General features: G+C 35.0%; 1 protein-coding gene across 1 annotated transcript in view; it reads right to left on the bottom strand.

The window, feature by feature from the left end:
* The window catches only part of ACVR2A (activin A receptor type 2A), an 89,953-nt gene that overhangs the window by 14,786 nt on the left and 47,769 nt on the right, over window positions 1-27,398 (bottom strand). The window contains exons 2-4 of the mRNA XM_049887153.1: window positions 19,104-19,311; window positions 16,019-16,128; window positions 15,706-15,860 (exon numbers count right to left, since the gene is read on the bottom strand). Of these exons, the coding sequence (XP_049743110.1) occupies window positions 15,706-15,860; window positions 16,019-16,128; window positions 19,104-19,311 (473 nt within the window). The remainder of the gene's footprint in view (window positions 1-15,705; window positions 15,861-16,018; window positions 16,129-19,103; window positions 19,312-27,398) is intronic.

The raw sequence follows: 27,398 nt of genomic DNA, 5'->3' as shown, positions 1-27,398 counted from the left end.
ATCCTAATCTGCCAACGCATTAACAATTCCTACTTGTGCTTACAATTACTTCCCAAAACTGATTCGAGATTTTTTTTTTTTTTTAAAAGTATTAGCGTTTTGGGTCTGAATGGAAAGGAGGGTACAAATAATAACCCAGAAAATACATGATCATCATAGTAGATAACGAGGTAAGTGAAAAAGAAGTGTATTACTATAGCTAATGAATAAAGCGAATACAGTCTATAAAAAGAAGTACAACATCTAAAAATCGCAAGGAAATCCTCCCTACACAAAGTGGCAACCCCTCATTGAAAGTACTGTTATCAGTTCAATATCCGCAACTAAAGCAATATATATTGTAGAAAGCCTGGAAAGCATCCAAAGAAAAGCAATAAAAATGTTTCAAGGGCTGCATGATGAGTACTGTGAACTAAAATTTCTGTGGCAAGAACAACAGACATTATGACATGGGTGACACACCTAAGACACCTTTACATGTTATGTCACCCTACATCAGTGCATCTATTCTACGTCCCTCTCTTCCCTCAAGTGCTTCCTTTAGACATAGCTTAGCGCACTGGTGCCACTCAAGGAGTTTAGACGGTTGACATCTACATCAGAGTGATCCTTACCGATAGAAACATTGCAAGGAACTAACCAGTATAGATACGCACTTTCTTCTAAACTAAAGCAGACAATCTTGATTAAATGGCTTGAGAATTCCTGTTTTAAAGCAGTAAGATAAACTAGAAGATTACCTATAACTCATTTCAACCTCAGATATTTATAAAAAATGTCTACAAAAGTTGCTCTTCTTTCCCACATTCAAAACGGGAAAGGTTACTACAGCTAGTCTGTAAGGTTAATGGAATGACAGGTCAAGGAGATCAAATACAAAACTTACAGTAAAAATGGTGTCTAAAGCTATGATTTTCACTGGGGGGGGGGCACAAGAATCTCTGGAGTGGTTTCATCAATACTATACCTTCACTTCCCCACTCCTCAACCGGTATCTCTACATGTAATGAGAAAGTCTACTTTAAGGAGTCTGTTGTATATACGTAGAGACAAGAAAAAAAAAGGTTGAAAGCTACTCTTCTAGAGGCAAAGAAAACCATTCAGTCCTCAAGGTCTAAGAATTATTGTATAATTGCATAAAGGAAAAATTAAGCTAAATAAAAAAAGATCTACTTGAAAGACTTTAAGTAACGATAAAGTCAACGACTCCCCTCCTTTAGAGAGATGTGAGAAAGGCAGTTTTCAAAACAGGGATGCCAACAACTATTCAGACAAGGGCTGACAATGCCTCTCTGGGTAACATATACCGTTACCCATGCTCTGCTCTAACGGGTGCCAACCAATTGAATATGGTTTCATCTACAAAACAGGATTCAGATGCTTCAACCTGCATCTCAAATTCAGAATATGCAGTTCAAAATACAATTTTAGGATATTAACCTACAATAATTTCCAATGTCTATGTTTAGAAAAAAGATGTACCATTAAATGTTTCCCAAATGCATACATAAATTTCAAAGTTCCCATAAATGTCCACAGCTCTACTGGGCAAGTTTCTATACTCCTGTTATTTCAGAAGGAAGTCTTAGCTCGCCTTCCTTATGAGGTTACAATTATAGTCAACATTAGATTGTAATAGAAAATACAGTTGTCAAAATTTATAAAGAAGAAGCTTAAGAAGAACACTAAATGCGTCTAAAAGACACTTTCATGTATAGTGTCAAAACTTTTCAAACTGATATTTTTTAACATGATTTTAAATTATATTTTACAATATTTAAAGAGTTCAAAAACAAGTAGCTTTGTAACAGATTATAACTATAAATCTGTAACACTAATCACCATAGGGTCACTGAGTTGGAATCAACTCGACGGCAATGGGCTTGGTTTTTTGTTTAATCAATACACCTTTTAGCTTTTTTAAATGAAAAATTACTAGAATCTTCTATTTCATAGTCTTCAGCTCTTCATTGTATTTGTATTTATAAAAAGCTTTAACTGCATCTCTAATATCTAGGTTTTACTTACCCTATAATCTAAGAATATTATAAATGATTTTCAATTTATTAACATCATTATACTAATTTACCCACAAAAAACTCAATACTTGATTCTAGGAATAAGAGTTTATAGTTTAAAATATTCAAATGCCTTGGGAGACAAATTTAAACTTCGTAACTGAGAGCAACATTCTGATGTTATACATAAAACATGTTCTTTGTCCTGCTACATAAAAAAAAATTAAAAATAAACATTTTTCTGGGCAACTATAAGGATTGCAGAATTCCTGAAAACTTTCTCCAAGCCTGCAGTTCTCTTGCAATATTCATGCTATTTTGCAAAGCTAAAACAGTTACACAGTAGAACATGGCTCTGATTACTTTTCTGCTTTACCCACTTGCATGTGAAGATCATGGCACCAAAACGCATCATGATGGGAAGCAACAAATGACAATAGTTGGAAAAAGCCCCCCACACACACACATAAACCACCACTCAATATCATCACTGTAATTAATTCTGGAATAAATTACTGGAGGTAGGAAGCTGCGAGGCAGTCTGTAATCACTTTACTTTTTCTCGTTCTCTATTTGAAGGGTGAATTCTAAACTAAATATAGCTGTAACCCTCTAGACATCAACAGCAAAAATCATCAAAAGTTATACTTTTCTAGCCAGCCCATTTGCTAACAATGCCAAAGATGAAAGTATCTGAAAATACGCATTTCACAATAAAAGATAATAGCCTGGACCAGAAAGAAAGCGTCTGTTTAAAATGAGCACATGGTGAATTTTAAGCTAATGGCATACTATAAAAATTAACCATACAAAGTTTTTAAAACTGGAATCTAGTCATTAGGCGTTAACTTCTGTACTTTCATTTTTTCTCTTAATACTAATCAACTAAAATATTTGTTTCTCCGTTATACTTCAGATAAGTATAAAAAATGTTAACGATCTTAAACCAAAAATTCTTAGTATGGCAAATAAGTCATGTTTTTAATACTAAAAGTGGTGAAAAACCTCTGTAACATAAATTTATAAACTATAAAGGATGCACAATAAAGCAACAAAAAACATAGGAACAAAAGGTTTAGTATCCACAAAAAGTTCCACAACCATAAAACAAACATCAATGCATCTTACCTCTATCATTATATGAAAGGCGTGCTTGTGAAGAAAAAACACAGGCAAAAGAAATTACGATTTATATCCAGAATGAAATGAAAAAAATGACACATCAGTTACAAAAGTGAAGGAAGTAGAGTAATGATTTAGCCTTTAAAAGTTGGCAGTGATCCAATTTATTTATTTATTAAATGAGAATATTGAGAACACTTCCCTTACAAAACTAAGGAAAGTAATATTAAAAAAATAAATAAAATTCTGGGACATTACCTATCAGATGAGGGCAATAAACAAATTCTTAACTCCAATATAACCCAAATTACCTGATTCATGGGCTTTAAGCCAGCAAATAAACTAAACCAAGTCTTAAATAATTATTATTTTTCAAAGCAATTGCAGGATCTAAACTATAAACTATAGCAGTAAGTTATTCAATTGAGAAAGATATGAATTGAGATTGGCTTCAGAACACCAGAGGGCAGTATTGCCTTTAACGAGAACTACGGCTAGCCAAACAAATTTACATACAGCTAGCGTAAGTTTCTAAGACCATGGTTTTTGACAGTTGTGTTAAGAATCTCTAGACTCTTCTACTTCCTGAATTGCTTCACTCCCCTTTCATGGAAGACAGTAGATCACAATGGCAAAACAAAAATGTTTGCGATGGTTATATGAGTGTGTGCAAAATAAATGATGCACTGGGAATTAAGAGTAAGACAAGGAAAGAGCAAGATCACCAGAATGAAGTAGAACACAGTGACAGGCCAGGCCTACTGTTAATCCATCCCTCACCAGCCACATCAAGAATGAAGAAGCGAAGCAGTGGTGGCCTTGGGATGGAGTACCCATACATACTTCCCATGGTCTGAGTGCACTGAGATACTCAGAGAGAGCAAGAGTTTCATTTTTCCAGTCATCCCAAAATAGTTTGTTGTTGTTGTGTGCCACTGAGTCAATTTCGACTCACAGCGACTCTGTAGGACAGAGCAAAACTTCCCTATAGGGATTCCTAGGCTGAAATCTTTACCAGAATAGATTGCCAGGTCTTTTCTCCTGTGGAGCCACTGGTGGGTTCAAACCACCAACCTTCAGGGTCGCAGCCGAGCGCTTAACCATTATACTACCAAGGTTCCTTTTCCAAAATAGGTAAGGCCCCAAATTTCAGAGAAATCATGTCACAAGTGGAGGGAAGGCTGAGTATTCATCCAATACTTGGTTTTATTCCCCAGTTTCCAATACTTCTACAATATTTCTGGAGACAATGGCACTGATGAAAAAGAACTCTTGACAATTCATTTATCCATACCAGTTACTGAACTAGTTTTTCTTCCTTCTTGATTTTATTCCTGTGATGACTTTGTACTATTTATAATTAATTCAAGAAGCTTAGTTAATCCTACTATCAAAACACCTTATCAGTACCCCAGAGAAAAATTCATTCCTTGAAAGAAAAACACGCCACCTGAATAACTAGACTAGAGCTTCCCAAAGATTTAAAGAGGCTCAAAGATCTCTTAAGTCTCATTTTCATGAGTTGTGCTTTCAGAGATACAGATGCCACTGTGCTAACACTGGGCAATTAGGTGCTACACATATATCTTACCAGAAAATACATCTTTGCTAAATACACTGCTCAATAAATGAACATTAGAATAAGCTATAAAATGACCCAAAGCAAGATACTCCAAGAACAAGCCTCAATATACAGACTATGTGACAAAATAAGAGGGGTTAAAACAGAATCCAAAACAATAAATTCACTGAATTACATGAATAGATTTAAAAAATAGTAACAACAACAAAAAAAAACCAGTTTGGAGTCACAACAGGAAATTTAGCTTGAATATCACGCAGTGTAATATCAGCACATTAATATCAAGTAATTAAGTTGCTGGATGAGGAGACTTGGGCTTATCCCTTAGAGGAGAAAGAAATCAGCTACAGCCAAACATCAGAAAAGAACGAACAGTATTTTTCCATTCATTCATTCTTCCAACAAGTCTTTTTAGAGTGTCTTGTCTGTGCTAGGAACTGACTACCCAGGCTTTCATGGGACTTGCAGTAGTGTGGGGGAGAAAGACATTAAACAATCACACTAATGAATGAGCAAATATAAACTAAGAACAATAAAAAAAAGGAATTCAGAGCAATGAGCACCTACCTATAAAGAGAAACCTGACTTAGCACTGTTAGGTTAGACAGGGATGATTTCCCTGAGGAAGGAGTTCTTGGGAAATGAGAAGGGGAGCAGATGAGATGAAAAAGATAGTGGGGGCACCTCCTAGATTTCTGACTTTTGCAACCAAATGAACAGTGATGCCACTTACTGAGAACCAGGATTGGGGGAGAATATAATTACCCTTGAATGTTAGTGCTTAGAGATGGTCAACTGGAGACATGAAGTAAGCATTTAAATATACATATCTGGAATTTAAAGAAATTTTTCTAGAAATACAGATTTTGATTTTATATATACGTGTGTGCATATATATGTATATATATATACACACACGTGTATGTATACACACACACACACATATAGCCACAATATAGATGCAAACATACCAACAATCAGGAAGATGGTACAGGACCCAGAGGCAATGTTATACATAAGGTCGCCCACCATGAGTTGGAGCCAACTGAATGTCAGCTAACAAAAAATATACACCCACACACATGCACACAAAATAAGTGCTATAAATTTTTCTTATTTACTAAATGAACCATTTGAATCATCTGAGCCATTCCAAGTTTTTTTTTTAATTTTTAAAATTTTTGATACTTCACTAACCTCTTAGAATTATCAAGAAATAAGGCCCCTCCTACCCAAAGTATGTGAAAACTGACAAATTCTAAATTTACCTCCTCTTAGTCATCTAGTTATCTTATGTTCAAAGAAATTTTACAATTTTTAATTTGAAAAGAAGGCTACTGCCAAGCAGAATAGAAATAGAATCTATAAAGATATAATATACTGTGTGTGTATCAGAACAAATGTTTCTGAGCTAGGAAAAGTAAGACATTATATATTCACAGATTCAATAATATTGATATTATCAAGTGCATAGCCATAATTCTATCCAATTAGATCTTTCAAAGGCCCTTTGGGTTGTATAAACTCCTACTTCCTACAGTTTCTCTCATCTAACTCCTGAAAGCAAAGTGAAGAAAGACCAAGGCAATAAAATGAAGACTCTGGGGGTTAGTGAAGTCTGACAGAAATGCAGGCATGCCCATATTCCTTTTGGTTGCTGGCAGGTTTATGACTAGCTACAGAAGAAATTTTATTTTTATTTATTTTGGCATTTGCATTGTACAAGTGAACCTGAGGAAAAGGAAATCAAAACCACACTGTAGATGAGTCAATTGCGGTGTGGTAAAATGGTTATGTTTATCTACAAGGCTATACATGTTGTTGAAACCCTGGTGGAGTAGTGGTAAGGAACTATGGCTGCTAACCAAAAAGTCAGTAGTTCCAATCCACCAGGCACTTCTTGGAAACTGTATGGGGCAGTTCTACTTTGTCCTATAGGGTCGCTATGAGTTGGAATCAACTCAGTGGCAATGGGTTTGATTTTCTTGGTTTATACACGGTGTTAGATGCCATTGAGTCAATTTCAACTCATAGTGACCCCACGTGACAGAGTAGAACTGACCCATAGGGTTTTCTAGGCTGTAATCTTTATGCAAGAAGACTGCCAGGTCTTTCTCCCACAGAGCCACTAGGCTCACTATACACACTCACTATAAAAATGTAATTTATGTACTCAGATCCTTTTATCCTTAGTTTTTTGTTTTTTAATGAGTCCCAAAAAATTCTCTATTGAAATAAGCCATTTAATTAAGATTACTTCAGTGGGCAATCATCTTTGGATATAAATGCCCACATTTTGCCATTTAATAGAGTGACTCTTGGCAAGTCATTTCACCTATTTGTGCCTCAATTTCCTTATGTATAAAATGGATTTGATAATAATAGAATCTATATCATGAAGTGTTCAAAGATTAAATGAGTTAATATGTGTAAAGTGCTCAGTATAGTGCTTGATACAGTATTCAAAATGAAATCTTTTATTACACTAAATAAATTTCAAAGCATTGACTTTGATATGTAGCAGAATGGTTTCAATAAAAATGATCTCTTTTGAGTATAATTTTGAAGTCGTTTCCTGTGTTGGCAACAACAGCTGATACTTACTGAGCACTTAACATTAGCCAACCACACTGTTTCTTCACAACAAAAGCCAGATGTGGCTCTTTGCCCAATCACTACAAAACTGGAATCAGGTGTACCTCCTTCTTCCCTCCACTCTTTCCCTAAAGGGTACTGAAGCAACTCCCTTCTTACTCTCTTTACCTTTCACTTCCTAGCTCTAAAGTAAAACAATCTGTTTTTACTTCACCTACATATTAACTGTAGGCTCCAGAAGGGCAAGTAAGGACTATCTCTGCACCACTTATTATCATGACACATCCGGAAGCACGGTGCCTGCACACTGAAGGCATTCATCATTAGACAAGTGGTTAAGGCCAGGGTGTTAACAAAAAACACCCTGAACACTTTCCAGCCCATTTGATACAAGCAGCTTTCATTTAAAAACTGACTTTTTCTTTCATTTTCATTGTCTTAAATTAATAGAAAAAGATTTTATGGTGATGAGGCAGCTAGGAATGAAGAAACAGGTCTAGAATGAGGTCCAGGAAATGGAGACTAAGGAGAAAAGCAAACTTGCTTCTTCCTAGCTACCATCTCCTTACCAGACAAGAAAAAAGATAAATTATGTACTCTGGTCTACATGTATCAGTCCCATTTGTAAATTGGCAGATGGGGCTCTGCACAAGGCAAAAGGAAAACTGAATTCAAGATTTTAAATTTATAAATGGAAGTCATGTTTAGAAATCAGGTGCTTTGATTAATTTTAATGTGCTGTATTAATTTAAGCTTTTGATAAATATTTGAATTACGGTGTTGGTGAACAATATTGAAATACCATGGACTGCCAGAAGAATGAACAAGTCTGTCTTCGAAGAGTACAGCCAGAAGACTCCTCAGAAGTGAGGATGGTGAGGCTTTGTCTCATATACTTTGGACGTGGTATCAGGAGGGACCAGTCCCTACAGAAGGACATCATGCTTGGTAATGTAGAAAAAAGATGTAGAGGGTCAGGGAAAAAGAGGAAGACTCTCACCAAAATGGATTGACACAGTAGCTGCAACGATGGGCTCAAACACAGCAACGATTGTGAGGGTGGTGCAGGACCAGGTGGGGTTTTGTTCTCTTGTGCATGGGGTCACTATGAGTCAGAACCAAATCGACAGAACCTAACACCAGCAACAGCATGAACTTCTTTTAAGCTTTTGATAAATGTTTTATTTTTTTCTCTTTTCCCCTTCCCCCTTTTTTGCTTTTGGATATGGTATTGCAGCTAATTTCCAAGTACCTGTCTGTGCACTTTAAGAGGACACAAGAGTAATTTTATGCATGTCTATGGATAATTTGATACTTCTCCCCATAATTTGTTTAGAAGTATATATAAAGCATGATGTAATTTAGGTGGCCATTACAAAAATAATCACACACCAAGGTGGGGAACAAAAGAAAGACATATGTAGTATTCCTGTACTGTTTTTTAGGCATTATGCAAAAAAAAAAAAAAAAAAGATGCTTAAGACTAATATATATGTATATATATCAAAATATTTCAAACATGGTAAAATAATACCGTTAAAAATATTTTTGAAATGGAAATTCTAGTTCTTAATAGAAACCTAACACAAACTCAAGGCTAATAAAACATACCAAATCTTCGTATTCCACGAGCAGAAAACAAGGCTTCATCAAATTTCATACTTTTAAGCACATCATTTAATACAAATAAGACTAAAGTACTGAGCAGAAAAGCAGTCCTCGATATACTGTTAAATTAAAGGAAGGCTGTTGTGGAATAAATTTTATAGTTTATAAAAAAAAAGTATATACTTGAACGTATTTCTCTAATATAAAAATTAGAGAAATGTGTCAAAGGATACACACCAACCTGTTAAAATTGATTATTTCAGAAAAGTGATAAGAGAAAGGGAAAAAGGAGGAGCAAATGATTTTTTTTTTTTGCACTGTTCTGTATAACTTGTTACAACAAGCACAAATTTTTAATTTTTTAAGCAGAAGAGTGAAAAGAGAGGCGGAGAAAGATGTGTTCAAAAAAGCTGATTATTCAGAGTCAACCTATTTCAAGATGTGCTTCTACGGATATAGTATTTATTTTTTAAGTATAACTTAATATTAGCATGATATTAAATACTCTTAACAAAATTTTGTAAATTTCCTCTGCATTTCCCCAAATAAGGAAGCACCATCCTTTCCTAAACTGACTTGGCTGAATGATGTTTTGTTACCCTTTCAGTGCTGTATTAATTTTAGAAGGGTGCACAGGCTCACGTTCAATAGGAAAATCCTAGAAAGTATTTTCACAGATGGCGTGGTTTCTCAATCGATAGTAATTTGACATAGCATGAAATGACTACCAATTATTACTTTAATATTAAGGCCAGTGGAGCTATTTTTTAAACCCAACTCAGGTATCCCAAACATCTGAAAATCTTTAGTCCTTATCAGACCAAAACCTAGACAAAATGTCATGACTTTTTATTATGTAAGGACTGAAGAGGCTGGTGGCACTAAGAAAAAATATTAATACTGCAATACTGAAGTGCTATTCAGATAACGTTTAAAAAACAAACAAAAAGCTAACTTAATACTTTGGTAAAAGGCAGGTAATTTTTTACTCTAAAATTCATTTCCTTATAAAATAGTATTTTTTTATTAGCACAAATATAGATCTCACAAGCAGTAAACTTAAGCTCACATATGGTTATAAAGATGATGTAAACATTTTTACCGAAACCACATTAAGTCTAACCACAAAAATACTCCTTAATAATAGACTCAATGCATCAATTCCCTCCAATTCATGACTCAGTTGCAATAGAAAAACCAGTTTGCATTCAGTTTACTCACTTCAGACTACAGAGCATCTTCCTACATGTGCAAAGACAGTTGCAGCACAGGCAAAAGAAGAAAAGTGACCTGGGTATGCTTCAGCCTGTGACTGCATGAACAACTTAATAACGTCATTCTCTTAGAATAAAGGACTATTACAACTTATTCAACCCCAAAAAATACATCCTCAAGATTTATCTTAAGACAAAGTCCTAAAGCACCTGGATGTTTACTAACGGAATCCTTGGGTATACTAAAATATCACCTTAATATAACTCTAAATGAAACAAATTCAATTCAGCAAACACAGACTGGTTATTACATACAAGACACTGTATTAGATACAGTAATGATTACAATACATTCCATGTCTTCAAGGAGTTTACAATCTAGTGGAAGAATGGAACATGTACATATAAGACGATGAGTCTTTCTCAACTGAGGTTATTCATCTGAATCACATAAGATGGAAAATGATTTGCACACAATTTCTCAATTTTTTTCAAGGACGGTACATAACTAATGCCATTTCAGATGCATATAATGGATGGCCAAGGTAGTAACGGGAGGAAAGATTCAAAAGGTAGAGTATGGAAGACCACATATGCCATGCTCCAAACTTCGTATTCTTTGCTGTGGATCACTGGGAGCCCTCAAATATTTTTAAGCATATAAGTAACATAATCATATATGTACAATGCTATTCTAGCAACAGTAAAAAGAAGGAAGAGAAACTGCAAGAAGACTAGTTAAGAGATTACAGAAATAATCCAGCCTCGGGTGTAACGTCTTCAACTACGACAGCATCAGTAAAGGTGAAAAGTTGAATTAACAGGACTTGGTAAATGACAAGAAGTACTATGTCCAATGCCATCATCCAGAATGACTGGGAAGACAATGATATCATGAAATAATGTTCAAAACATAGTAGTTATGGGTTGAAAAGGGAGACGAATGGCTTGAATTTAAAAAATTGAAAAAAAAAAAAACTTTCCTGTATGTTTAACTGGGCTAAGATTATTTTAGAACCAATATTTTCTATTGGTTACTAAGAACCATAATTTAAGACCAGATTTTAAAATATCCCTAAGTCACTTCTTCAAAATAAAATTATTAATGAAACTAGAAATTCTAAATAATATGATGTCTTAAAAATAAAGAATCCCACCATTTAACTGCCAGAACTAACTTAGTGAGAAGATACATATCTGTATGTGGGTATCCTCTTAGTCCTCCAGAATGCCCCAGAGGGACTAATCTTTTATCCCCTAAAGGGAATAAACAACTTGAGATCAAGCCAGTGAGTGAGTACAGGGTATGTAACTTTTGTTTCCTCTGCCTGAGAATCACTGTAAATTCTCTTCAAATACAGTTCCTACTGTAGCAGTGACTCTTCAATATGACAGTCATATTATGAGACCGATGTTTCACAACAGACCACAGTTCATTCACAAACCAGCCTTTCGCCAAAGCTTTGGGGAAAGAGTTCCCTAAGAAAAGAAATGGCAAATTTTATGTCAGTATCTAAACGGGTTTGAAAAATCTGGAGAAAGGATGTTCCAGAAGTCCGTAACAAGAATCTAAGATCTTTCCTAACTGGTCCTGGAATTAAAATCTGAACATGGAGACAAAAATCAGATGTGGAATACAGAAGTCATCTTAAAACTTCAAACGTATTTGTACATCTCCCCATACTTCTCCTGCTCTTCCAGAAAGTCCTGAACAACTAGGAGGCATTGGCAGCTTCAACTCAGAAGCACAGAAATCTATACCTACAATCTCATCACATTTATATACCTTATTTTAAAACATGCTAAAAAAATTCCTAATGGAAAACACAGGAACATGCCCTTCTATATATATATATGTCTATGAGATGGACTGATACAGTGGCTGCAACAATGGGCTCAGACATAGCAACAACTGTGAGGATGGTGCAGGAGTGGGTAGTGTTTTGTTCTGTAGTACATGGGATCGCTACGAGTCGGAACAGGCTCAACAGCACCTAACAACAACAACATATATCTACGATTTGCTTATATTCCCTTTTGTCCTATGCGAGACAATGTTAATATGAGATGTTACTGTTCATTTTAGTAGTCGTACAAATTATCCAACATCCAAAAGTAGGAAAATAAATTAGCCTACAGATAATTTTGAGATGGCAGAGATGTTACTGCACTACCTGAAACACCAAAAACATTTGTTTTCTTTAAAAAAGAGAGGAAAAACAGCATAAGCATTAAGAGTAAAAATTCAGTGTCAGAAGAGTTCTTCGTTCAGATCCAGCTCTGCTATTCATGAGCTTTGCTCTGTCTCAATTTTTTAATTTAAAAATGGGCATTAAACTACATAAACAACCCTGAGAGGGAAAATTATATCAGTGCTTTCCACACCTGGCTGTTCAACAGAATCACCCGGGAAGCTTATTAAAAACACAATATCTGAAGTTACACATCCTATATTTTCAGGGGTGTGGATCCAGGAATTTGTATTTTTTAACCAATTCCAAAGACAAACCTCATATGCAAGTCAGCGTTTGGTAATCATTGGAAAAAAGCTTATGTATGGAAACCTTGGTGGCATAGTGGTTAAGAGCTACCTACGGCTACTAACCAAAAGGTCGGTAGTTCAAACTCACCAGGTGCTCCCTCGAAACCCTATGGGGCAGTTCTACTCTGTCCTATAGGGTCGCTATGAGTCGGAATCAACTCAATGGCAATGGGTTTGGTTTTCACACGCAGAGAAGCAGCCCTCAAATTACAAACAAGGTCCATTCCTAAGTCTGTCTTAAAGTCAAATTTGTAGGAAAGTCAAAACAGGTACAGATCCTAACATCAGTCAAATGTTTTGACTTAGTATATAGTGTACCTTTCTATGCATTAAAAAAACACTAAAGAAATACTTCCAGGTACACTAAAACATCTGTAAGATAATAATACAGTAATAATAATGCTTTGATGTGCCCACTGTATATACCTCAAATTTTTTAATATGAAGGTTCATTTGTAACTATATGGGTTGCACGTAACTTGGACGTTTATAACCCAGGGACTGCCTATATATATGCTGTCGTTGTATGTCGTCAAATCGATTCCAACTCATAGTGACCCCATAGGGCACGGTAGAACTCCCCACAGGATTTCCTAGGCTATAATCTTTATGTAAGCAGACTGCCACATCTTTTTCCTATAGAGTGGCAGGTGGGTTCGAACTACTGACCTTCCAGTTAACAGCTGAGCACTTTAACCACTGTGCCACCAGAGTTCCTTTATATATATACATACATATAGTTTATATATATCATATACACACATATATATAAAATGTACATGTGTATATATGTATATATTATTCATATATATATATATAAAACTTAACAGTACCCAAGTACACTGTATTTAATAAATGGTGATGTAATTTTCAATCACTATTTTTAAACAGGAGATAAAACTGAGCTTTTTATAACAAAAAGTACACTAATGATTCCTGCAGAACTACAGCTTGTATCAACCTCTCATCACAAAATATAACGTAAAAGCATGACACCATATTATTTCTGTTTCAGAGACAATGAGAAATAGCACAAACGCAGTTCCACATTGCTGACAATACCCCTTTTCCACAACATAGCTTACAACAGAAAGAAAGCATAAAGTCAGATACGTCTTTTATTTTTCATAACAAAGCCTAATCATTCCAGGTCCCTTCAGCACAAAACCTTTAAATTTATTCCTTATTGTTAAGCAATTCATATAATTCATGTGCATTCACCACAGAACAAAGTACTACCTAAATGTGTACAGTAACATCAACCAGGGCTACAAATACCTAAAATCCACAAAAATGGAAACTCACTGAAGATCTCTGATACTTAGTCATTTATGAATAGTGTTACATTTTTCCTTTTTAGAAGTCAAAACCCTTGAATTAACACTTCTAAATAAAGTGGCCTCATATACAGAATATTCAGACCTTTAAAAAATGGCTTAACCATTTGTTATGAATATTGTTTACAAACCAATATTGCCTATAAAATTGTAGCATTATTTGAAAAGTCCTTCTATCTTTTAAAAACTTTAACAAGCTTGTTTTTAAATGTAGTCTCCAGCTTGTTTCTATCATATCACAAATCTAGGATAAGTTCAGGAAACTATCATACTGTATACTATCTCTTCTAAATTTAAATACTAATGAAAAATGGTTACAATCAACAGAGGATAAATGTGTCCTATGGCTATTTGGACTAAACTATACATATGTCAGTTAGGCATTAAAACTGTTATTTTAAAATACTTTTACATATGATTTTTAATTAGCCCATAAATTAATTACTGTTTAAAAATTAAAATATTTAAGTTGTATAAGATAGCATGTTTACCTAATTTACTGAACAAAGCATTTTTCCTTTGGCTTATACCGCCATATACACATCTTCCAAAGATTATGGGGATCAATGACCTAATGCTAACAGATTGCTGCAAGTCCTGAGAAAGAAGCGTGTTATGTAAATAGAGCTTAGAGGGAAGGAGTTGTTTTGGTCACTGAATTGTAGGACTTTACCATTTTCTTCTATCAAGTTTTAACAATTAATCCTAAGGTATTAGAAAACCAAAGTTAAACCAAGAGATCCAGAAGGCCAAGGTAATCTGATCCTAAGAGTTATAAGACACACAGTAAAAACTAGAGTTCAGAGATGTCTTCAGCAAGTATACCCAAAAGTTATCAGCTTTCCTGGACTTTTACAGTATTAACTACTAAAAGTCCTTATAAAACACTGGATAAGGGCCAACTGTCCACATGGTATAAAAAAAAAAAAAAATGAGGAAAATTTAATTAATTTAATCTATTACCAACCACATCTATCTTTCAGAAATATTTTGGTAGAGGTAAGAATTAAGGGCATTAAAAAAGTATTTAGTCTTCAGTACACACTTGATATACTACAAACAAACAAAAAACCCTGGAACTACTGACAACACATGATGAGAAATGCTGCTCCCTAACACAAAATTTTTTATCAATCTATCTTTCTGAAGCCTTGAGAAACCTCTCTTTTCCTCACTTTCTCGGGTCCCTTCCTATGGTTAAAAGGATGTTCTGGCAAGTAGTCTTGAAAAAGACACAGAAACTTAGGAATGGAAGAAAGGATGAAAGGGAAAGAAAGGATTGTGGTATCACTTCTTCTCCACCATTAATTACTTATTAAGAAACAAAGCAGGGTATATCTCATACTTTAAAGTACTAGAATGAAAGTAAAACTCTCTAAAGAAGAACAGGAATGGGAATACCCCTCATTCTACTCTACCTCAACCCTTAAATAAGAAAAGTTTAGGGCACAGCAAATTAATGTTGCAGAATTAGCTACAGTTCCCATGGCAATAAGCGTTCAAAATTTAACTCCAAAGGAAAACGATTTTCAACAATCTAATAGGTTTCACTAAAGGCAATTAAAAAAAAAAAAAAGAGGATTATAAGAAGAATAAAAAGATTCCCACTTATTTTAAAACCTTAAAATATTTTTTCTTCAAATATACATCATTTTCAAACAGCACAAAGTATGAGATAATAACTTACTTGCGTTGGAACAAGTACAGGAGGGTATGCCATCTTGTGATGCCTGTACATCCAAAATGCACAAATGACAATCCCCGCAATTAACATAAGTGGCACCAAGGAATAAAGCAAGATGTTGTAATAGGGTGGCTTAGGCGTAACTGGATTCGAAGTAGCTATAGAAAAGGAAGGTAAAAAACCAACTCACTATATATATTATTTGTCAAATTTTAGGGAAAAAATAGAGGAGGTAGGAATAAATTATTTCACCCAATACAACTATATTTTCAATTTACTACTTCAGTGGACCTATGTATTTTCCCTGTGAACTTACGCTGTGTGACTTCCATCTCCGGAAAATAAGAAAACCTTTCGTTACACATATTACCCTCACAGCAACAAAAATATACTTCAGGGCTGTCTTTCTTTTCTATACAATCAGTCCTACAAACAAACAGAGGAGAAAATATCAAAATCAACATTATTACACTTAACCTACAGAAGTATTTTTCTAAAGTTCTTCTCAGGGATTTATATTATATTCAATTTCAGGACTTTTATTAATATCCAATGATCAATTCTTAAAAGGCAAAAATGTTCCTGGATTCCTATTAATAAATTTCATCAGAAAAAAATCAACTGCTAATTTTATGATAATCACATTTGCTTTTTGAGACGATTGCCTTAATTTGTTTTTTAACTACCAGTCCAAGGCAACCATCTTTTTTGTATTTTAATTATTAGAAAAGCTTCAATATGAACATAAAGCCAATGAGAAAATTTGGTCTATAAATGCTCTTGCCATAGGGAATAGTTTTCCAATTTCATGGCTAGAAAAACTATATATAAAAGTAGAAAATAAAAACTGATACTAGCATCTATCTCAGGAGCAGAACATACTTCAACATCAGACACCCAAACTAGGCTTGGAAATTAAAGGCGTAATTTTTTGGAGCACAATGAACAGGGCTGAGATAAGCAACAGGCAGAGAATAAATATGTAACAACGAACAACAGGACTTAGTAACTCAAAAACTGTTTAGAGTTAGATAGGTTAATGCAAAGGGAAAAAAATGGGCAACTCTATATAGAACCAAAGTTGTTAAGATGATATCTATTTGGCCTCTAGAACAAAATCTAACCAAGCACTGAGAAATAGCCATGACTATGAAAAGAAAAATACAAATCACACTTTTAAATACTGCTAATAAGCATGAGGTGAATTTAAAGACACATCTTACAAATAAACTGTGAAATTCTGTGATGGTTATTAAAATATTAAGGTTAAATTTCAACTCTAAAAGTGAAAAGCTCAAGAAATTTCAGACAGAGGGCAGTGTTACCATATCAAACTTTGAAACAAAAGCTATACTAATATCTGTTCAGTAGGACAAAAAAAAGGGGCTCTGGCGGCACAGTAGTTAAGAGCTCAGCTGCTAATCAAAAGGTCAGCAATTCAAATCCACCAGCTGCTCCTCAGAAATACTCTGGGGCAGTTCTGCTCTGTCCTATAAGGTCACTATAAGTCAAAATCGACTCGACGGCAACAGGTTTGGTTTTGGTTTTGAGGACATGAAAAGACAAATGAAAGCTAAGTTTTAACAATTTATAGACAGAAACGTACAAATTTAAAAACTAATTTGTTATATTTAGAATTATGCTTCAGAACACAGAAGATCATCGACATGATTAAACGCCAAGAAATTACACAAAATTACTTTTCCCCATGCAATTTCATGAACATAAAAACTAAAAACTATATATATACTTTTTTTGGGGGGGGTATGTACCAAAAACTAAAAACTCTTGTCTTTTCCTCCATACTTTGGTATTTCTTGACTCTTCCTTTCTATTCTTTTACTATCCCTATTACTTGTTTTTCAATAAAATTTAGGGCACAAAAATAAAAATCCAAATTTTTTTTAATTAGCTTAAATGCCCCAGAAACAAATCTGGTGTAATAATAGAAGAGCAAGCATGTGTACCAAACAGCCCACGCTCTGTTATCCGTACCAAAGTTCTATCTAAGTGAAAATGGTTCTGGGTCTCACCCAAATGAAATACAGTAGATTTTTACCACAAGAAGAATAGGGATCTCTGATTTCAACTAATTAATAAAAGATAGTTTGAGACAGGAAACCCTGGTGGCATAGTGGTTACGTGCTACAGCTGCTAACCAAGAGGTCAGCAGTTCAAATCCGCCAGGCACTCCTTGGAAACTCTATGCGGCAGTTCTATTCTGTGCTATAGGGTCACTATGAGTCAGAATCCACTCAATGGCAGTGTGGTTGGTTTTTTTTTTTTTCTAGTTTGAGATAAAGATGATCCTCAAACCTCGTTTTTCCCCCCAATTTCCTCCTACTTACCTTTCATAATAGCAATGATCACTTAATGATTACTTCTGTAAACAGTAATGCAACTAAAATGTATAACTATAAAGAATTCTTGGATAATTTACTGACTTAGCATATACTAAATATGTACCTAAATGACTGTGTTTCGATTTCTCATGAAAAGTGGAGCAAATTCAATTTTCATGGGTTTATTCAGTCAATTTTAATACTAGTCAGACATGATGAATTGATCACAGATTTCCAGGAATCAGTTTAGGCTCCTGAAAAGGGACCAGGAGGTATCTACAGTGTTCAGTGAGTATATCAACCAACACTTTTTTGGCTCTAAAATGTCTCTGCCAGTCATCAGCACCCACCCCAGTGGAAATCCTGTGACCTGAAGCAGCTAACTGATCAACCCATCTATGGGATGCCTTATGGAAAGATGACAGGCGCTCAATAAAATGATCACGGTATTTCACTGCCAGTACAGAATAAAACAATTTAAACAAGATCTTTTAAATAAAATGCAGCTTTCTATGAGGACTGTGTTAGTTCTGATGTAATTCTCAATGTCAAGTTAAAATGTCTCTTGGGGTAAAGAACAAAGGCCTACTTTGCAAGAAAAAAAAGGGGAGGGAAATGTACTAAGTTCAATTTCTCCTAGATACATAAAGAAGGAAATTAAATACTACGATTAAGCTTTATTCTTTTGAGAATAGATTGTACAGCAGATATACTGTCTTTCAAAGCAATTTTTAGAGCCTTTTTTCCCGAAAATTGGCACCAAAAAAAAAAAAAATCAAAAGGTTTTTACAAAAAAAAAAAATCAGTGAAGAAATGCTTCTTATCTAGAATTCTCACTATTTGGTAGATGATTAAAAAAAAAAAGATAAACATAAACATACCATGTTTATTACTTTAAAATACTCTGTCATTAGAGCATGTTATAATGCTTTTTATAATCCCATCTTAAAAAGCAAGAAACATTTAAGTTAAAATCCATGCACTGATCATCCACCTTTAAGGAGGGGAGAGGAATGAAAATCACTCAACGTTATCATACAAAATAAAATGTTTCCTTACCTGTCATAACAGTTGATATCATCCAGCCAACAACCTTGCTTCACTATTTCAATGGAACCAGAAATATTTTTCCAAGTAGCAAAACAATGCCGCCGCTTATCTTTGTCACCATAACAGGGCTCAACACCAGTTCGATTAGTTCTATCTCTTTCCCAGTTAGCATTATAGAAAATACACTCTTGAGTTTCTGATCTGCCAAGTATAGCACCTATAAGATAATAAAACAACTTAATATAATTGTATTAGCTCTTAAAATAAGAGGTTGTCTCCCAATATGCCAATTCCAAGTGTTCATACAATGTCAATTATTTACTGTCTTCCCAGTATTATAACATTAGTTTAGGTTTCCAGGTAGGATATTGTAGGAAATGACCACACATATCACGAGATTTCTCTGGAAAAGGCAGTTTCACTTAAGAATGTCCTTGATGACACAGTAGATAGAAAGCGTTAATTTTATTAAGTCTCAACCTTTGAGTAGGCTTCTTTTCAATCTTCTCTGTTATACAATGGGAAGTAAGCAAAAGCACTTCGGCTGCATGCTCAAGTATGACGGCTGCCTCAAGAAAACGCCCTTTGTATGAGTGAGCTGCAAACTAAGATTATTCATACTTGGGCATCTGGCAGCCATGGTCTCAAAAATGAACACAGTGAACCTGTTACTTCAAGAAAAACAACTGATAGCATGTACTGCCAATGATAAAAGTTGAGCTCTCAAGAGAAGAAAAAGAATTTTTGAAAACGTGTATTTACCACTGTTAAGAGTGACACACCTTCTCAATACTTTAAAAATGCTTTTCTGATTAGGTCAATGGTGATTTTGAAATACTGTATAATGAAACATGCCAATATTGAGAAGGCCTGCATAACTCCAAGAACCAGTATTCTCCAGATGAATTATGTGTGATGTTACAAAAGCATTCATGAGTAAAAAAAATTCATTCCATGTGCTAGACAGACCAATATATTTTAATGTAACAGTGGACAAAAGTTCACCGAGTTTCAGATTCCACAACGCAACCAGCTTTTAAGAAACTATCTCTTATCTCACATGGAAGAGTAAGGGAACTGGAATGGTTAGACAATTCTGAAAAAAAGCACAAAGGAGAATTCATGCTACCTGATTTGAAGACTTACTTTAAAGCTTCAGCAATCAAGACAGTGTGATCTTAGTGAAAAAACAGACACAAACATCAATGAAATGGAATAGAGGGCCCCAAAACAGACAAACACACAAATACGGTCAATTGATATACAACAAAAATGCCACAGCTATTCAACAAAGAAAAACAGTCTTTTCAACAACTGATGCTGAAACAATTGGACATTCATATGCAAAAATTAAAAAAGGAACTTCAATCCCTATCTCATGCCATATAGGAAAATTAACCCAAAACATATCATAAACCTAAAACTATAAAACTTGTAAAAGAAAACATGTAAAAACATTTTTGACCTCAAGTTATGAAAGAATTTTTAGAAAGAACATAAAACACATGAGCCACAAAAGAAAGAACTGGTAAATCAGTTCTCATCAATATCAAAACCACTACTCTTCCAAAACTGCTGTTTAGAAACAAGAAAGTCACAGACTGGAAGAAAATATGTGCAAAACACATATCTTTATGTATCCTGATACTCAGGATACATAAAGAACTCTTACAACTCAATAATAGGAAAATAAACTACCCAATTTTTTTAAACGGGCAAAAGATTCAAACACTTTGCCAAAGAAAAGATATGAATGGCAAATTCCATGTGAAAAGATGCCCAGCATCATTACGCAAATGCAAATAAAAACCACAATGAAATGCCACCACACCCCAATTAGAACAGCTAATACCAAAAAAAAATTGACTCAAGTGTTCATTAGTATGTGGAGCAACTGGAACTCTCAAAAGTTGGTGGTGGTAATGCAAGAAGGTTCAACCACTGTGGAAAACGGTTTGGCAGCTTCTTCCATCTAAACATACACTTCCCATAATACTCTGCAATCGCATGCCTAGGTATTTATCTATGAGAAATGAAAACATTCGTCAACACAAAAACCGGTACGCAAATATTTACAGTGGCTTTATTTATAATTGCCAAAAACTGGAAACAACCCAATGTCTATCACAAGTAAATGGATAAACAAACATGCATACAGTAAAAGGAATGAACTAGTGATAGCTGCAATAACATGGATGAATTTCAACATAGTATGCTCAATGTTTAAGAAGCCAGAGTCAATGGGCTATATACTATATGATTCCATTTGCAAGATATTCTGGAAAAGACAAAATTAGAGAAAGAGCAATCAGATTAGAGGTTGTCAGGAGCTGGGGATGAGGGGAGGGAATTGATTACAAAAGTACATGAGGAAACTTTTTCTATACCTGGACTGCATTAGTGACTATATGACTATACAGGTTAAATCAAAATTCATGTAATTGTACATCTAAAAACATACATTTTACTCTGTAAATTATACTTAAATACACCTGACTTAAGAAGAATAAAGAAAACTAGGGACACAAGGAAAATATCAGTTCAAAGGACTAAAGGACCACATGAACTAGAGCCTCCACCAGCCTTAGTCCAGAAGAACTAGACGATGCCCAGCTACCACCACCAACTACTCTGACAGGCATCAAAATAGAGGGTTCTATTCAGACCAGGAGAAAAATATTGAACAAAATTCAAATTCTCAAAAAAAAAAAAAAAAAGACCAGACTTACTGGTCTGATAGACTGGAGGAACCCCCAGACACCCTGCTAACTCAGAACTGAAGCCACTCCCAAAGTCCACCTTTCAGCCAAAGATTAGACAGGCCTATCAAACAAACAATAACACATGTGGGTAATGTGCTTCTTAGTTCAATGAAGTATCTGAAACCAAATGGGCAACACCTGCCCAAAACCAAAGATGAGAAGGCAGAAAGGGACAGGGAACCTGGACAAACGGACACAGGGAACTTGGAGTGTCAAGGGAAAGGGGGAAAGTGCTGATACATTGCAGGAATTGCAATCAACGTCACAAAACAGTTTGTCCACAAATTTTTGAGTGAGAAACTAATTTGTGCTATAAAGTTTCACCTAAAACACAATTAAAAAATAAAATAAATCTGATTTTAGAAAGAAAGAAACTACCCCTTGTTGAGTTTAGTATGATAGCAAAGAAAAACATCCACAATTATCTGAAAATGGTATTAAAATACTCCTCCTTTTTCTATGTATTTGTGTGAAGCCAGGTTTCCTTCGTATATTTCAATCAAAACACATCACAACAGACTGAATGGAAAAAGAGAAATGAGAATCCAATTAATTGTCTTCTACCAAAACAATCACTAAAGAGGTTTACAAAAATATTTTGTTTTAGGAAATAATTATTTTTCATAAATATCTGTTCTTTTATTTAACATACAGCAAATTTAGTATTGTAATTTTTGAACACATTAATAAGTACTTTAGACATTTCTGTTTTAACTCCTAACAGGATAAATAGTAAAGATATAACCCACATAAACAAAAGTTCTCTGGGTTCTAAATTTTTAAGAATCTAAGGGGGTCTCGGGACAAAAAAGGTTAGAGACCCACTACTCTACAGTGTACTATCATGGAGACGTAATTATAAACTAGTATCTGTATCATGGACTTCCTCTCAACTGTGGAAGAAATGATAGCATGAGTTGACACTGTAAACTAGGACGGGTAACTCTATGTCAATTTTATTTTATAAATAAAGGGAAACAAACAGCTGTTACTATTACTTATGTGTACACAGAAAGCAGCCATTTTCTAAATTATTCCTTTTCAGAAACTTGTTGAAAATACCAACAGAATAATTTTACTCTTTTATCAAATAATCCAACAGCAATAACTTAACTGCCCACATTATTATCTTAAAACCGGGATTGGCAAACTTTTTCCTGTAATGGGCCAGACAGTAAATATTTTAGGCTTTGCAGGCCATATGGTCTCTGTCACAAATACTAAACTTTGCCATTGCAGCACAAAAAGAGCCACAGACAGTAAACGAATGAGCACAGTTATGTTCCAATAAAACTCTACTTAACCCAAACCCAGTGCCGTCGAGTCGATTCCGACTCATAGCGACCCTATAGGACAGAGTAGAGCTGCCCCATAGAGTTTCCAAGGAGCACCTGGCGGATTCGAACTGCTGACCCTTTGGTTAGCAGCCGTAGCACTTAACCACTACGCCACCAGGGTTTCCAAAACTCTACTCTATGGTCACTGAAAACTGAATTTCCTGTAATTTGCACATGTCAAAATCGCCTTTAAAAATCTTTTTTTCAATAATTTAAAAAGGTAAAAACCACTCACAGCTCATGGACTATACAAAAACGGGCTGCCAGCTGGAAACCAGCTCTGGTTTGTAAACCCTTATCTTACAATAATGTCCTAATTTCAACGTCTAGTTAACCTGCCTTTTGATTATTTTGTTCCTTTTATAAAGAAGGGGGGCTTTGTGAATTATCACCCATTTAATTCCTGTTAAAAATCACTACATAATTATTTTCAATTTCCAAAAGGAGAGTCTAGTGAGGCATAGAAACACTACTTAAACAAAACCGACAAAAAGTAGAAATGCCTCAAGCAGAAATGCCAAATAGATTTCACCTTTGGTGTCAATTCCAATCAATTAATAATGGCTACCATTGAGGATTTTGAGGCCCAGTGTTTTAGAGTTGAAGAGGCCGGGAAAACATCAGGACCATGTATTTGCTACCCCTAGTCTAGAAAGGCAGCCCTGGTGGCATAGGGGTTAAGAGCTATAGCTGCTAACCAAATGGCTGGTAGTTCAAATTTACCAGCTGCTCCTTGGAAACCCTGTGGGGCAGTTCTACTCTGTCTACAGGGTCACTATGAGTCGGAATTGGCTTGATGGCAGTGGTGGTGCAATGGTTAAGCCCTGGTGGCACAATGGGTTAAGTGGTCGGCTGCTAAGCAAAAAGTCGGCGGTTTGAAACCAGCAGCTCTGAGAGAGAAAGGACCTGGCAACCTGCTTCTGTAAAAACTATAGCCTAGGAAACCCTATGGAGGGTAGTTCTATTCTGTCCTATAGGGCCACTATGAGTTGGAGTCTGCTCGACGGCACACAATAGTCTAGAGAAAAGATAAACTAATTGACTTCTTTTAGTAAATTAAAAAAAAAAAAAATTCAACTTTTCTTTTAAAGGAAAATCAAGATTTCAGGATGATTTTCTAGATCTAGTATATCATCTGATTGATGTTTTACATAGGTGGAAAGATAGCCTATGGGAAAGATGACCATCTCCTCACCTCTCCTTAAGGGAATTCTTTATTGTCTCTATACCCTCATGTCTCTAACCAAACACTGGATGTGACATGATAATTGAAAAAGCAAATCAAATTATATTTTTATGTTCTTAAGCTCACATAGTGACTTTAAACATGTAGTCCTAAAAAAAGAGCAAAAATTATTTATATATATTAATTTTTAAAGGCATCTCCCAATTTAAAATTGTGCGAAACTTGAAATCTCTACCTGTACATTTATTCTAGCAAAGTAAATTCAAGTGGTTAATACCACTATTTTCTAAAAGAAAAAAAAATGCATAAAAGGCTTGTCTGCAGGGTTTAATATAGTGGTTCTTAGCCAATGATGTGCATCAAAATATATTTTCTCAAATTCATATGCTTGAGTGTCATTTTATCAGTCCTGGGGATCGGTAGCTTAAAATTACATAGATAAAATATATGTATGCATGTATACATATATGTATTATGTGTGTTTGCTTTTTGTTTTGTTTTGTTTTTCAAAGACCCACTGATGATAAAATGCTCCACTCTAGTTAAGAACAGCTGTTTTAGTAGACTGTGACCTGAACTTGGAGTCTACTTCTCAAGCTGTGACCTTGAACAAGTTACCAAACTTCTCACTACCTTGGTTTCTGTATCTGTAAAATTAAGCAGACTGTGTGGGGCAGTTCTCCTCTGCCCTGTAGGGTCGCTATGAGTCGGAATCAACTCGACGGCAGTGGGTTTTCAGTGTGTGGTGTCAATTTCCAAATTCATTTCCAGATATGTAATTCACATTCAGCCAAGCTCCTTAGCCAAGTTATAGTAAATCAGTAAGTCTAATCACAGAACCCAGTAGCAGTTAATTTAGTACTTTATATTCAAAGTACTGCTTATACATTAGTGACTAGTACTAACTGCTTCCTTTTTCCTACCATTAGAAAAAAACAGCAATACATAGGACCTGAAATTTGGTAGGACATTTGGCCATAAAATATTCCTGCAAAAGGTGTACTCAAGTCTAAAACATCTTTTTTTTAATTAAGTAAATTTCACCTACTGCCAACTACATCTGAGCATAATCTGTGTTTTGTTTTTTAAAGTATTAAAGTAATATATTATTGTTGTGTGAAGTGGATTCCAACTCATAGTGATCTTATAGGACAGAGTAGAACTGCCCGTAGGGCTTCCAAGTCTACAGTCTTTATGGCAGCAGACTACCACATCTTTCTATTAGCAGCCAAGTGCTTAACTGCTATGCCAACCAGGGCTCCTTATGAAGTAATACACCAAAATCAATTTTATACAATCTTTTCCAGAAAACAGAAGAGACTATTCCCAACTCACTTTATGAGGCCAAAACTACCTTGATACCAAAACCAAAAATAGCTCAAGTAAAAGAAAAATACAGACCTATATTTTTCACTAACTTAGATACAAGAGTCCTCACTAAAATTTTACCAAACAGAATCCAACAGTGTATTAATTTAAAAACAAAAAAAAAGTAATACATTACAACCAAGTGGGATTTATTGCAGGTATGCAAGGCTGATTCAACATTCAAAAATCAATACAGCCCACCATATCAACAAGCTAAGAGAGAAAAATCTAAGTTCATATTAATCAATGCAAAAAAGGTATAAAATAAAATTTAACACCTATCCATAATAAAAACCCTCAGTACACTAGGGCTAGAGGGGAACGTCCTCAACCTCATAAAGAACATCTACAAAAAAATCTACAGCTCACTTCATACTAAACGGTGAAATATCTAATACTTTCCAATTAAGACCAAAAAGAAGGCAAGGAATATTCACTGTTACACTCTTATTTAACACAGTGCTGGAAGTTCCAGCCACTTCAATAAAGCAAGAAAAAGAAATTAAGGGCATACTGATTAGAAAGAAAGAAATTTAAAAAAGACCATTTGCAGGTGACATGATTATCTATGTATAACACCTCCAAGGATCTACGGGAAAAAAAAAAAAAATCCTAAACTCCTAGAACTTACAATAAGTGAGTTCAGTAAGGTCATGTCATGGGATACAATATCAACACACAAAATCAACCGCACTTCTACACACTGATACCAACAAGCAGAAGCAGAAATAAAAGATGCAATACCAGTTACAATTGGTCCTAAAAAAATAAAACTTAGATACAAATCTAACAAAACATGTATAGGATATGTATGATGATAATTATCAAATGCTAACAAAAGAACTCAAAGAAGACCTAAACAGAAAGACACACTGTGTTCATGGACTGGAAGACTCAACACAGTAAAGATGTCAGTTCTCCCTTAACTGATGCACAAGGTTTAATGCAATTCATACCAAAACATCAGCAAAATTTCTGAAACACAAACAAGCTCATCCTAAAATTTATGCAGAAAGGGAAAGGCCCAAGAACAGCCCACCCAAAAAAAAAGCTGAAAAAGAAAAAGTGGCAACAATCACTCTTTCCAGTGTTAAGGCTTACTATCCAGCTGCAATAATCAGGACAGTGGGATACTGGAGGAGGGACAGACATAGATCAATGGAACAGACATAGAACCCAGAAACAGGTTCACACAAATGTGCCCAATTACTTTTGACAAAGAAGCAAAGGCAGTTCAATGGAGAAGGTGTAGCCTTTTCAATAAATGGTGCTGGAACAATTGGACATGGTCCGTGCCAACACATCTCGAATGCCCTCTCCCCTGCTATCCACCACCACTCTAGTAGCTCCTGAAAGCCCAGCTCTTGCAAAAAGCCTCCCAGGTAAAATCTCACATATGTGACAATTTTCAAGTTTTCTCGAGGGAAGGTATAACTTTACTTAGAACTCCTCTTTCCCCCCAAATGCACACTACTTGGAATCCAAGGTAAAATGTTTTATTTTATATTTATCTACTGACTTTAATGAATTGTCTATACATGTCTTTTTACATGTCAGAATGCCATTGGGTCTAAGACCATCGATCTTACTTTTACTTGCCCTCCAAACACAAATAGATATTTAATGAAAGATAAAATGCAAATGTTAATAC

Source organism: Elephas maximus, chromosome 6, assembly GCF_024166365.1.
Source record: "Elephas maximus indicus isolate mEleMax1 chromosome 6, mEleMax1 primary haplotype, whole genome shotgun sequence".
Taxonomy (NCBI): Eukaryota; Metazoa; Chordata; class Mammalia; order Proboscidea; family Elephantidae; genus Elephas; species Elephas maximus.
The sequence above is the reverse complement of the archived record's forward strand: the minus strand, read 5'-3'. Positions and strand labels throughout refer to the sequence as shown.